Raw genomic sequence first — 13,739 nt, forward strand, 5'->3', positions numbered from 1 at the left:
CTTCTCAAGAATGAGACAGGCAGCAGTTTCCATCTATTGAAGTCTTGCTTCAGCTGATTTTCTAGCACCTCTTATTTATATTTTAATGTGTTCTCTAGGTTTCTGGGTATTGAAAGTGCTCAACATCTTATCTTATCCCACTCCTATTGGAAATTAAATTTGTTTTTGACCTCCAGAGATATAGATTCCCCACTAACATTGCTTCAGAATTAATCCCTATTCTGACAAGTTGCTGTAGTCTGTGATTACATCTGTGAGAACAGGAAAAGTTGTTGAATTTCGGCTGTATATAATAACATCTCATTTTTATAAAGAGCCTGATTGTGTGTTCCTCCTGCTATATCACCTCCCTCTGTATCCTTGTATTGTCTTATGCTCTGATAGAATAAATCAGTGGTGACAAGCATCTCCTCGTCTTGTTCCCCTGTATGAATTTAAGCTCTCTGACAGAATACTATTAGACTGTTCTTGTGCTTTTGGTTGAAAAAAAAAACATTGTGAAAACCTACAAGTTTTAAATACAAAAGGTTCTAATACCCTGTCAAATGCTTTTTCTGGATCCACGTATTTTTCATTTCGGTTTTTGTGTTTGAAGATACAATTTAGTTTAGCCAAATAGTCAGTTTCCACCTGGAATGATGTCCTCTCAAACAGTTTATAATAACTCTGAAATTACAAAATATAATTATACAGTAGAACTATACAGTATACGGTAGAAGTCTTAGATTTCTTATACTATGTGTCTTACTGTGTCCTCTCACCAGGCAGAAATATGCAGGATGAAAAAAAACAAAAATATTTTTCTTGGTTTTCAAAGGATCACATTTTTAAATTTTAACCTTGTCAGACAGCTGAAAATGCTTGTAGATGTTACCATATGTGTACTAGCTTGGATAAAACATCAAGACAAATTTGTAAATATAAATAACGTTACTTAATTTTTGTGAATAAAGGACCTGGAATGATAATGGTCACATATCCAGAATTATTATTCAAAAATCTGAAAAGCTATAATACTTATTGCTATATTACTATATAACCCCCCCCCCCCAGTCTGTTGTGTATATTGTATAATGTATTGGAACAAGTAATAAGTTTATTCCATGCTGAAAAAAAGAAGAAAGAGAACACAACGTTTCGGCTGTGGAGCCTTCTTCAGGTGTGTGACACACATCTGAAGAAGGCTCCACGGCCGAAACTTTGTGCTCTCTTTCTTCTTTTTTTCAGCATGGAATAAACCTATTACTTGTTCCTTTGCAGCCTACGCATGCTGACGCAGCTACCCATCAACTTGTATAATGTATTGCCTTTTAATTTGCACTATCTGCACTTTGTGCTATGTGTATCCTGACTACTATCTTTTCTACAATGTCTATGTCAGTGTCCTGTCTCTCCTGCCTATATTTGCACTGTGGACCAGGAGGAATGATATTTTATCCTACTGTATACTGTTCAAATAAACGTGAACTTGAACTAATCCTCTGAGCAGTGCTTGAGGAGTTTGAATTGATTTTCACTGCCAGCTTATCAGCAGGGGTGAGTTATTGACAATAGATGACCCCTGGTTGCTAAGTAAACAAACCAGTTGCTGAGGTTTTGTTTTTCTTTCCTGAGTCATGTTACAGAGGCAGTGATGTCTCCTAGGGCTCTAAATGGTCAATAATGAATGACAGCAATTTGAACCAATTAGATCCCCTTTTTTCAGACTTGGTTGTAGTGGTCAGCCAAACAGATGTACTCTTTTGTTTTCCATTGACCCAGTGGTTTAGCAGGCGAGTAACCTGTTTCTCAGTGCACATAACATCTATGGCTGTGATTATGCCAGGGAATACGCCAGCAGCCATATAACCCTGCAAATCACAACTGGCAGCTCCCTGAAGCTCAGCAGGTGTGAGCCTGACCAGTACCTGGATGGGAGACCTCCTGGAAAAGACTAAGGTTGCTGTTGGAAGTGGTGTTAGTGGGGCCAGTAGGGTGCACTCACCCCACAATCTAGTGGTGTTAGTGGGGCCAGTAGGGTGCACTCACCCCACAATCTGTATGTATTCTAATGCCCCAGTATAGTGACGGGGAGACTATGCTGTAAACAGGCTCTATCCTTTGAATGAGATGTAAAACACATGCTCATAAAAGAGATTGATTTAGGAACATAAACATATTACCGTATGAAAACTGTACTGTATACAGTATGTATATGTATATTTAATGTCTTAACTGTGCCCGTTTAAGTATTGAATATTCATATCTAATTTTACCACTGAAGGGAAATCTTAGTAGCCGAGCATAAAAAGAATAGGAGCATACTGCAACGCGTGTGAAGGCCATAAACGATATTAATTTTGGAACATAAACATACAGTATATGGCTGGTCTCGGTACTTTAAAGAAAACATACACGAAACATGGTTTCATTATGACCAGAATCGGTCTTGAGATATTTTTAACTTGATTTACAGTATTTGAGAGGTATGTCTTAACACTGATACTACAGTGCGTAAATACTGCTCACGTATATGTTTCTAGGTTTAGATTATGCATTTCATACGGTCAAATTACTTTTGAGCAACTAATAAGAAGCGCGAAATGGTATGCTTTTTAGTTAAGTTTTGTGCTGGGACTCTGCTTTTAACAATGTCGCAGTGGATTGATTATCAAGTACATACAAGTCATTTTTTATATGTTGTAGTTTCTCTTGTAAAAATGTTACGAGTACATCATCTATCAACAATTACACAGGATTTTGGTTACGTAATATTATTTTCTAGATTTCACGTTGTGAATATATGATTTGGGCAAACAGAGCCGCAAAGAAGTACATTATGGGTTGTTTTTTTTTGCAGTTTTATCTAGAACAAGCGATGCTTAAACCTTTGTCTGATTCTTGTGAAACTATCCACACGACAGTTACAGTACCTAGGAGTTGACTTCAGTGATGTCACTGATGGGATGTTTCTAAAAATCCATCCTCTGTAAAACGTCTTCTCTAGTTGTCCTGCATATGTATTCGCTAATGAAGCTGTGTGTTCTGAGCCTGGATCTCTACATTTCTGTATGAACCAGCTTAGAGGGCTAAAGACAGCTTGTGTTTAAATTGAGTGTAAGGCAATTTATGCTTCTAAAGTCATGGTCAGCATTTATTATTGTACTGTGCTGTAAACTTGTTCTGTGCCTAGTCACATTATTTTATAGCGTTTTTATAGCGTTATCAAATCCGGTGGCGCTGTGTGTTAGTTTCCTGACTCCCATGTCACATGGTCTGTGATTGAATCCCATGGAACTATGACTTTATTTTTTAACAAACATTTCTTTGAAAAAGTTAAACGTTTCCCTTGGTCAGAGATTAAATAAAACCTCACTCGCACCAAACAAATTTATATTTCTAAATATCACAACATGATCGAATTTAAGTCTTTTTAATAACAATGAATAGTCACCTATGCATTACAAAATAAACATTTATATTGATTTGAATCGCGTTTTGAACCAGCTACCAGTTAACACTGTACTTCCTACTTTGAAAATACCTGTGAAACCGGTTTAATTCGTCACAGCCAGCACTCCGGCAGAGAGGGGGTTGTACTCGTAAAGTAGAAGCAGGCAAGATTTCCAGCGAAAGACACCTCCCCCCCCCCCATACTATTCAAATTGTATTACAGCATTGTAATTACACATTGTAATTGTATTACACATTGTACACATGCTTAAAAGAGAAGAGAGAAAACGCAAGCCTTCTTCAGGTGTGAGGGTCTTCTGCTCAGAATGAAACACTAAAATGTAATGTAGGCTCTGAATGGGTTCAATTATGATTTGGCCTTGATTAAGGTCGCTGCCTTTCATCTAAAACCCTACTTGAATCCTTCTAAACTAAAAATCAGTGTTAGTGAGTTCTAAATAAAGAGGTATCCAGGTAACAGTGAAACGGGCAGACAGTCTGGGGAGATCGCCCGTTTTCCATGTAAATAGTTCCCTGGTTCCGCACCCCTTGGTGTTTCTCTCGCTCTCTCTCGGGTCACCTGATCACTAGCTCAAAAGATTTGAGTGCTTTGTGTATATTCTGATGGTAGTGGGGGCAGGGTGTGTGGGAACAGGTTTGGTTGAAATTGCATTGGAGATCTATGTTCTTCACACCTGAAACATTTTCTCTGAAAGCATTTTCTTCGCAGTTTAGCCGATCTTGTTACAGCATGTTACAGTTTACTATTATTAACCATATTAATTTTAAGTGCTTAATGCCATTTTTTGACCAGGCACGAATATTCTTAAGTCCATATCTTCGCAAGGGAATCAGTGCGAATTGCAATACTAATTAAATGACCGCAGGCACTTTCCACCCCCTCTGCCAGCAGGAACATTCCTATTCTTAGCTCAGCAGCTCATTACAAACCGGGTTTTTTTACACAGCGATACAGCTCTGTGTTGTGAATCTGTTTTTCCGTGTTTACAAAGAACAGTTAAAGATGGCGGCAAATCAGACACCCAGAGAGGGGGGGGGCGTCTTCTCGCCTCCATAACTAAAATGCCAAATAGGAGTGGCTTAAGCGACATACACAGTCGTTTAACTGACACTTTGAGGTAGCCTATCGTGTAAATTTCGCTTTGTTGCTGATAGGTTAAGCTTTGGAAACTCTGCCCCAAAGTCATGTGACTGATTTTTCGCCCTGTTTCTTTGGTTAAACGCAATGATCACAAGCACCACCATGGTAACTGGGATGTGTAGTTTTTAATTCCGTTTGAATTATAACTGTACGTACTGTCTTCATATTTGGCCAGGGCTTTAAAGAGAAGGCGCGCCAAAAAATGTCGGTGCCGTCGTCTCCGCTTTAAAGGTACCCCCGTGCTGGAAGAATTTGACCTCGGAACGTTTGCCCAGCGTTGTTATAGTGGACATAAAAACAAGAGTTCGCTGGCATTATATAATTATACGAATTACACGAATATAATTATATCTTATTAATTTCTTGAGATACGCGATTCTTTTAATACAGTCTTTGCTGTGCTCTAGAGGATCCTTGTGATATTTCGAGCTCTTGGTGAATGATAAGTGTTGCAGTTTAAATCATTTTCGTAGTTAGAAATTATGGAACGCTCTGTTAAAAGCAAGGGAGTTTTTATGTCCGTTGCAGTTTTTTTGCAACATGAATATAATTATATCGTTATTTATTTCTTGAGATACGCGATTCCATATTATATTCCCTTTTAATCAAATTCTAAAAGTATGCTTGTTGACTCCGGTATCACGTTAGTTAAAGACTTCGATGCTTAAAATGTTTAGGGAGAAATGGAATACTGGTGTGTATGTTTTCTTTAAAGTACCGAGACCGGCCATATACTGTATGTTTAAGTTCCAAAATTAATATCGTTTATGGACTTCACACGCGTTGCAGTATGCTCCTATTCTTTTTATGCTCAGGCACTAAGATTTCCCTTCAGAGGTAAAATTCCATATAAATATTAAATACTACAATGGACACAGTAAAGACGTTTACTGTAAATCTTTCTACGACAAACCAACGGACCACGAGTGCCCCTGTCGGTCAACCAATCACGTACCGCGGTACCCCGCGTCATCTTGCGTCACGATGCGCGACGCCGTAGCCAATTACCTCCGGAACGTGTCTGTACCGTGCACTTTGAATGGCTGCATCTGTAATATATAGTCACAGTAATAGGTTTATTCCATGCTGAAAAAAAGAAGAAAGAGAACACAACGTTTCGGCCGTGGAGCCTTCTTCAGGTGTCAGAGAGACAGGGCAGTACGCAAAGGTAATGTAGCGGGAGAACAAAGGCTGGGAGGGAGGAGGAGTGAGAGGCGGGAGCAGGGGACAAAAAGAGAGGCCAATCAAGAGGTGTGAAGTCAGAATGGGTGCAGAGAGGTGTGAAATGAAACTTCCAATGAATGGAGAAAATGTAAAAGAACAGTAGTCTGTCGTTAAGAGAAGGGAGAAGGTGTGATCCTAGCTGCAGAATCATTTTGGTTTCAGTAGTCTTTCTGATGTATGAGTTTGGAAAACCATCTTTGAGTACACAGACGGAGAGATTAGAGTGGTCATGGCCGTCAGAGGTGAAATGAGAAACAATGGGCTTGGAGAGATCTTTAATCTTCACAGCAAGCAGGCCATACAGTATTGAAAAAAAGACAAATCTGCCAACCAACTAAAACACACTCATATTCATTTTAAAGTTTTGGCTTCTTGTTCGTTTACATCGACTAGTGAGCAGGAAGGGCCAGTTTTATATCACAATCCTCGCAAACTCTTGCTCTCGCCAGGGGTGAGACCAGCAGATTCTCGTCTTCCTTCACCAATATGGCAACCATGCAGTACTTTCACTTAGTTCATGATTTTGAACTGAAATTTGCAGAATTTTGCAATACTTCTTTGATACCAAGTGTTAAAACCCTGTCTGAGAGCTTGGGACCTCTGAGTGAGGTGTGGATCAATATTGCAGGTGGGGTCATGATTTTGATTAGGAGCAATGGGGAATTAAATAGAACGAAAAGTTCCACTCAGTGCTCTATATTCAGATACATCTTTCTACAGTCTTCTTCATCCCACTGTGTCTCACCTTCCCCGTAATAAAACTGTGATGAGAAATATAAGATGCCTGATCTTGTGAGAAAAGCTTTCCCTCTCATTTCCTTGTCTCGCAGGTTAAAACCTGCTCCTCACTCTCTTGTACCTCTTTAACTTTTTCCCTTTCTTTCTCTTGTCTGTTCTCCATCTGTCTCAATCACTGTCTTCACAGCAGTAATGCCAGCTTGACCCTTTTCTGTAGTGCTGCTCAGTCAGTATAGAAGTGGTTATTCAGCAATAAGACCAGAGGGGAGTAAGGAGCACTCTGCTTCAACAGTGTGGACAGTGTTGCACACACCTTTCCCCAAAACTTTAAAACTCTAAAATATCAGTGCTTTCCCATACTACAGGAGAGAGTGTGCCTGTGGCTCCCTGGGAACACAGTGTGCACTTTGGGGAATCAGTAATATGCATTGAAACTGACTCCGAGACAATAGATGTGTCCTAGGAATTAAGTTAAAAAGGATCAACTGGTGATTGGGATTTCTCAAAGCAAAATTTAGATCATTCCAAATAGTGTCCAATGAGAAGTGTATCCATGAGAGACACATCAATTTTGAGCTGTTATAGATTCTTAAGGATTTATATCAGGATCTAAGTAACAAAGACTAACATTAGGACAGTATTCACTAAGCTGTGTCCCCTGCATCTATTATCTTACATAAGGGGTGACCCAGAGTTCAATGTCCCAGGTAACCCCATAAAAACACACAGCAGGGGGAAGTAACAAAGAATGAAAAAAATTGTATATTATCCCTAACAATGGCAGATGCAAATGTTATTTCCCTTATTCAACCAGTGAAGAAAAAGAAACAGGCATCCATCAGATAAAATACAAGTCTTGATGAAAAACTGGACAGTGTGAGCCCCATGTAGTCTGATTTTAATATGTCTTTCCACTAGGCACCACACTGTAATTGGGTACAAAACAATGTGGTTTGATTGTCATTCTTTAAAAGTCAATTTTCTAAAGTTGTAGCTCATGAAAATACCCAGATTTTTTTCCAGTGCTTTTCCAGTGCTACTCCAGTGTCTTCTACTGAAACTGGGGGAACAAAGACAGCACATTCTGCATGAAGGTTTTATAAAGCCAGGTCCAAGGGTCTCAAAACCTTTTCAAAATCTAAAATTATACAGATACTTATGGGCAGTTATAGACACACAGTCATAGTTTTATAAGCAAATATAAAAGAGATGTTATCTTTTGGCAGCTCAGTTATAAATTTCTTAAAGATCAGAGTTTGCAATCCACTTTGTAGTTTTTTTTCTTTGTAGTCCAATTTCTTCCAATATGTGGCCTTTTTGAGAGGTTTGAGGTGCCTGAAATGTATGAGCAATAAGTAGGCCTAGCACACAACCTCATTTCATACACCACAGCTGTCACACACCTCTCTCACTTTTTCTGTAAACTTAGTAGCCTTGATTTGTATTTCCATCACTACAATTGGTGATGTTACTGAACTGACAAGGTTTTCTTAGCCTTTCAAAATAAAAAATAAAATTAAAATAAAATTATGAAAATGTCCATTATTATTATCAGTGAGCTACTGGGAGTGACACTGACAAGCCAGACCTGTGCAGCGTATACGCAGAGTGACATCAGAGTGAGGAGCCAGGGAGGTTGTGTATTTGTTTTTTTATAACGAACAGTGTGTTGAGTCTCAGCACGAGTGGGATGTGATGAAGAGAAACTCGGGGTTGTTAATGTGAAAGGTCTGAGTACGGGAGTGAGTCTCTGGAGACTGTGTGTGTGTGACTTAGTCTGGTTGCTTCAAGTGAGGATGTCTTTTCTTTGTCTTTCCCCTCCCAATTGGAATACAAATGTGCACCTCTGCCTCCCTGTGTTTTTTGGTATAATACAGTTTATTTGTTTTCTCAAACATAATTGCTTCTCTCTCACACATTATAATAGTAATTTTAACAGAACTAATGTACAGTACTCTGTTGACAATGGAGTCCAACTGTATCAATATTAATGGTATTCAAGTGAAATGTACAGATGGATCCCAAGTCTAAAGATTTCCCCCGTGGCAGACAAAGTCTGAGGCAGATTTCTGGTTCATACAGACTTGCTCTCTCTTTTCTGACTCGTACAAAGTGGATGCAGTCACACGGGCGATTCCTCTGCCAAATTATGATTGAGATTGTTTATTGCTTCACATTTTGATTATGTGTTGTTATAGTTATAACCTTGCTTGTTTTTGTTTAAATTGTTTATTTTCTTCAAAAGAGAATGTTGTTTTCCTCAACACATCTACAAATAACAATCAAAATCTCCAGTTCTCTTTCTCTAGTGTTGTTAATTTACATTTTGTATGAATTCAACCATGTGAAGAATAACAACCAAAGCTATAACTTTAACAAAACGCCATAAAATGTGAAGCAATTTCTATTATGGTTAAAAGTCAAAGTCTCTCTCATTCTATTTCCCTGTTCCAACCATTGTAGCTTCATGTGTCTCCCTGTTTCCCACTGTCTCCCTTCCTGACAGTTTTTTCTAATCTTTCTTCTTCTTTCTGGAGCCCAAAATTTGATGCAGCAGTTATCTTCATCATCCCCATCCATGGAGACTCTGAGTTGGATAATGACATGATGTTGTATATTACTGCTGAGCTGGGTTCTGTAGTGAAGACTTGGAAAGAAAGATGTGGATGAGCTGTGCAGATGTTCAGCTGTGCTCCTGTCTTTTTGGCTGCAGGATGTCATGGTGTAGACTAACAGAGAGATGTTGTGAAGATCTGGCCTCTGCTCTTCAGTCTCAACACTCCAGTCTGACAGAGCTGGATCTGAGTCGCAATAACCTGGGGCATTCAGGAGTGAAACTGCTGTCTGCAGCTCTGAGGGATCCCAACTGTAAATTAACAACACTGAAGTAAGTGAACACTGCTGATTTATTTTTATTGTTTTATTTAGATATGTTAAGACTCACAGCATTCCATTTTTCACATGCATCAAAATGTAACACCTAGAAAATACAAAACAAAAAAGAAGGGTGACATATAAAAGTATTTTTTGTCTAATTTTATACAAGTTCTTGTCTTTGGGCTCTTTGTAAACATATGATTACTGAGAGGCTCAAAACACAACCTTTCCCATTTTTTAAAATATATACTGTATATGTTGTAGATTTTTAATTCTGTAGGTAATTTTCTTCTTGAAAGTTATTCTAGATTTGAACACTAGGTCTGTGCAGCTTTAACCAGTTTCTAGTGATTCTCTCCAGGAAGGTGAATTCGTGGATTTATGCAGATTTGAATGTTTTTAGATTCTTCAGTTGCTATGGGAGTGCCAGCCTCCCTTTCCATTTGAATCTTACCCTTATCTGTTCTATTACTCCCTTTTTTATAATATTTTATATACATCTGAAAGGAAGTAGCTATGGAAGTGAGTTAGATTTGCAATATTTATCAATTTGTTTATCTCAAGGTTCTTCCGGATGCTATGATCATATTTTAATTTGCATGCAGTATGATGCGCCACGCCCACCGCGTTTTGATGCAGTGTACTCCGTGCATTTTGATTGGCTGGATCTGTATATTAAATACAGGGGACCTGCGATGCTTAATTTACATTTTGGGATTATAATGAATCTGCAATGATGAGTGCATTTCAAATCATAAGGAAACTACCAAGTACAAGATACCGTATCATAACAATCTCCAATTTATATCACAAAACAGACGAAGTGTCAATGTATGTGTAGTGTCATATTGCCATTATTGTCTGTGATTCAGAATGAGGCATGCTTTAGACCAAGTACATTTTGCTACTATGTTAATTCTAAATATTTTAATGAGACTGACACATACAAGACAACATGTTTTAGATTCTTTTAAGTATTCCAAAAAAGGAAACCTGCCAATCAACTAAAACACACTCATATTTATTTTCATTTAATTTCTTGTTCACTTGCAGCGACTAGTGAGCAGGAAGGGCTGGGTTTATGGTGCAATTTGCACAAAATCTTGCTCTCGCCCTTGGTGAGACCAGCTGATTCTCATCTGCCTTCGACAACATGGCAACCATGCAGTACTTCCACAAATTTTGAGATACTATCAGTTTATTTTGTATCGGATATTTAAAACCCAGTCTAAGAATTTGGGACTGCAGTTCCCCTTTTAGATGGTGTGGATCAATAATGCAGGTGGGATCATGATTTTGATTGGGAGCAAGCGGGATTTAGTTCCACACAGGGCTACACACTCAGACACATCTTTCTAAAGTGAGCCATATCACCCTGCAACTCACAACTGGCAACCCACTGAAGCTAAGCAGGTGTGAGCCTGGTCAGTACCTGGATGGGAGACCTCTTGGGAAAAACTAAGGTTGCTGCTGGAAGAGGTGTTAGTGGGGCCAGCAGGGGGTGCTCACCCTGCAGTCCATGTGGGTCCTAATGCCCCAGTATAGTGATGGGGACACTATACTGTAAACAGGCGCCGTCCTTCGGATGAGACGTAAAACCGAGGTCCTGACTCTCTGTGGTCATTAAAAATCCCAGGGCGCTTTTCGAAAAGCCAATCATGGCCTCCTAATAATCCCCTTCTATGAATTGGCTACATTACTCTGCTCTCCTCCCCACTGATAGCTGATGTGTGGTGAGCGTTCTGGCGCACTATGGCTGCCGTCGCATCATCCAGGTGGATGCTGCACATTGGTGGTGGTGGAGGGGAGTCCCCATTACCTGTAAAGCGCTTTGAGTGGAGTGTCCAGAAAAGCGCTATATAAGTGTAAGCAATTATTATTATTATTATTATTAAAGTCCTCCTCATCTCAGTGTGTCTCATCTTGCCCAGTAAAAAAACTGTGATGAGAAATATAAGATACGTGATCTTGTAAAAAAAGCTTCCCCTCTCATTTCCTTGTCTGACATGTTTAATCCTGCTCCTCACTCTCTTGCTCATCTTTTACTTTGTCCCTTTCTTTCTCTTGTCTGTTGTCCATCTGGCTCAATCATTCTCTTCACAACAGTATCTGCCAAACATAACAACAAACACAATCTGTCAGGTGTTTGTCAATTAATTTCTATCTAATGTTTTTTTTTTATTTTGTTTGATGATTCCACAGTGTTTGCTAATCCAACTAATTTGGTATCATGAAGAGATCATTGGTATAAATTAAGAAGAGCAGTGGTCCTAGTACAGATCTCTGTGGTACTCCAATAATTACATCACTGCAGTTTGACTCTTATTTCCTTTCTCTATTTATTAAATAATTCTCAATACAAACACACATTCTCTTTGCCTGTAATTTGAGAATTAATATTTTATAATGAACTTTATTAAAAATCTTCTGAAAATGTAAATACACGGTATCATACTCTATGCATTGTTTGTTAATTTTTATTGTTGCTTGTTAAGAACTACCAAGCTTGGTTATGTAAGACCTGTTGACTTTTCCATGTATGTGATCCTCTAGTTTAGTTTTTATAATTTGTCCTTCCATGTAATAAAAATCAGACTTTATTGGTCTATAATTGCTTGTTTCAGTTTTGTTATCCATCACGTGGATTGGCACTACATTTCCATTTCTCCAGTCCCTGGCTATAGTGTCTGTTGGAAGAGTTGTAACAGTGGCTTCTGAATACATATACTCTGAAATAATATAATATTATTTAAGCATTAATATTATTAGCCATAAACACTATCAAGCACAAATCCTTAAATGAATAACAATAATAATAAAATAATGAAAATCTGCAAGAGTTCACTTTTTAGATCCATTCATTGTGTTTTTTTGTTCTTACAGAACATGAGGATTTAAACATTGAAGAAGATTCCTTAACGGAGCAAGGTGGCAGAATTTCTTATCTTTAAGAGACAGAACAAACTCCTCCAGATGTTCATCAAACACCACAGTCTGCAGACCTGCTGATCAAAACCCTCTGAGTAGACTGAGTGAAGGACTGTTTCCATTGTGCTCTAGTATATGTGAAAGGTAGAGACAGGTCTCCCTCTTGCTCTGGATCTGGTCCAGTGTGTAACTGGATGAGTATAAATTTGTTTCTTATTTCTAGAATTAAAAAAGATTGTATCTTAAATATATAATTAGTTCTGTTGGTTTGCTATGCACATTTTGTCTTAATAAAATTGGATATTGCATACATGCAAGTTTTTATTTTGTGCAGTTAATTCCTAGGAAGATGGCATGGTAACACACTGGTTAGTATTGCTGCCCAACAGCACTGGGACCCTGGATTCAGTTCTGGGATGCTACTGTATCTGCGTGAGGTTTTTATATTCTCTTCATGTTTACATGGGTTTCCACCAGGTACTCCAGTTTTCTCCCACAGTCATGTTCGTAGATTAATGGGATTCTGGGAAAATTGACTCTGGTGTGAGTGTGTGTCCTGTGATGGACTGGAGTCCCGTCCTGATTGTACCCTGTCTTGTGCCCAAGGATTGCTGGTATAGGCTCTGGCTCCCTCATACAATTTCAGTAATAAGTCTCTTTCTATATGTAGAGTGGATAAGTGTGTATGAACAGTTTGTCTATATGAAGGCATCACTGCAGGGATGTGGATTTGGACTGACTGTGTATACTGACTGCGTAAACTGGGTTCACTCTGGGTTCAGCTGGTACTAGTGGGTTGAACATGTTTTTCCAGTAGAAAGGTACTGCTGGTTGTTCTGTATGTCCATGTTGCACCTGAACCAGACATAGCGCAGAAATGGACTGCACAAACACTTGCAAAAGCTTAAATATATAAAACAATCACAGATAGCTGTGTTACAAAAGAAAATGCGTATTTTAATCATAATTTAATCAAAAAGTGTTAAACAAAAACATATTTTAGAATTTGTGTAGTTGCTAGCATTGAACTGTGTGTAAGATGCAGATGAATAGAGTCAATAGGCAAACATACAGTAGATGATGTTGTTCCAAGGAGCCAGCATCTTAAGATGTTCATATTTAGAAGCAATTTGTTTAAATAACAGATTAGCCTGTGGATACTGATGTGCCAGAGAGGTGGAAAAGCTGTTTGCCTACGCCATCACTTTAAAATGTATCCTCAGTGAGTAACTGCTGCTAACTCATAGTGGGTTTCTTACACTGTGTATAGTTACACAGTATCTTTAGTTCCATCCATTTTCTAATCTCTTTATCCAGTACAGGGGAGCTGGAGCCTATCCCAGCAAGCAACGGGCACAAGGCGGAATATACCCTGGAC

General features: G+C 38.7%; 2 protein-coding genes across 5 annotated transcripts in view; one reads left to right on the forward strand and one right to left on the reverse strand.

Moving 5' to 3' along the window:
* The window catches only part of LOC148646745 (NACHT, LRR and PYD domains-containing protein 3-like), a 2,700,574-nt gene that overhangs the window by 1,885,842 nt on the left and 800,993 nt on the right, over positions 1 to 13,739 (reverse strand). The gene's annotated exons all lie outside the window — the stretch shown is intronic.
* The window catches only part of LOC148646773 (NACHT, LRR and PYD domains-containing protein 3-like), a 305,400-nt gene that overhangs the window by 31,952 nt on the left and 259,709 nt on the right, over positions 1 to 13,739 (forward strand). For 3 of the 4 annotated variants that reach the window (XM_088608570.1, XM_088608567.1, XM_088608568.1), the window contains exon 2: positions 9,270 to 9,443. The exons of the other annotated variant lie outside the window; for it this stretch is intronic. In XM_088608570.1, coding sequence (XP_088464696.1) covers positions 9,271 to 9,443 — 173 coding nt within the window. In that variant the 5' untranslated portion in view covers position 9,270. The remainder of the gene's footprint in view (positions 1 to 9,269; positions 9,444 to 13,739) is intronic. 4 annotated transcript variants of the gene reach the window in all.

This window comes from Lepisosteus platostomus, chromosome 16 (genome assembly GCF_059453375.1).
Source record: "Lepisosteus platostomus isolate fLepPlt1 chromosome 16, fLepPlt1.hap1, whole genome shotgun sequence".
NCBI classification, from domain to species: domain Eukaryota; kingdom Metazoa; phylum Chordata; class Actinopteri; order Semionotiformes; family Lepisosteidae; genus Lepisosteus; species Lepisosteus platostomus.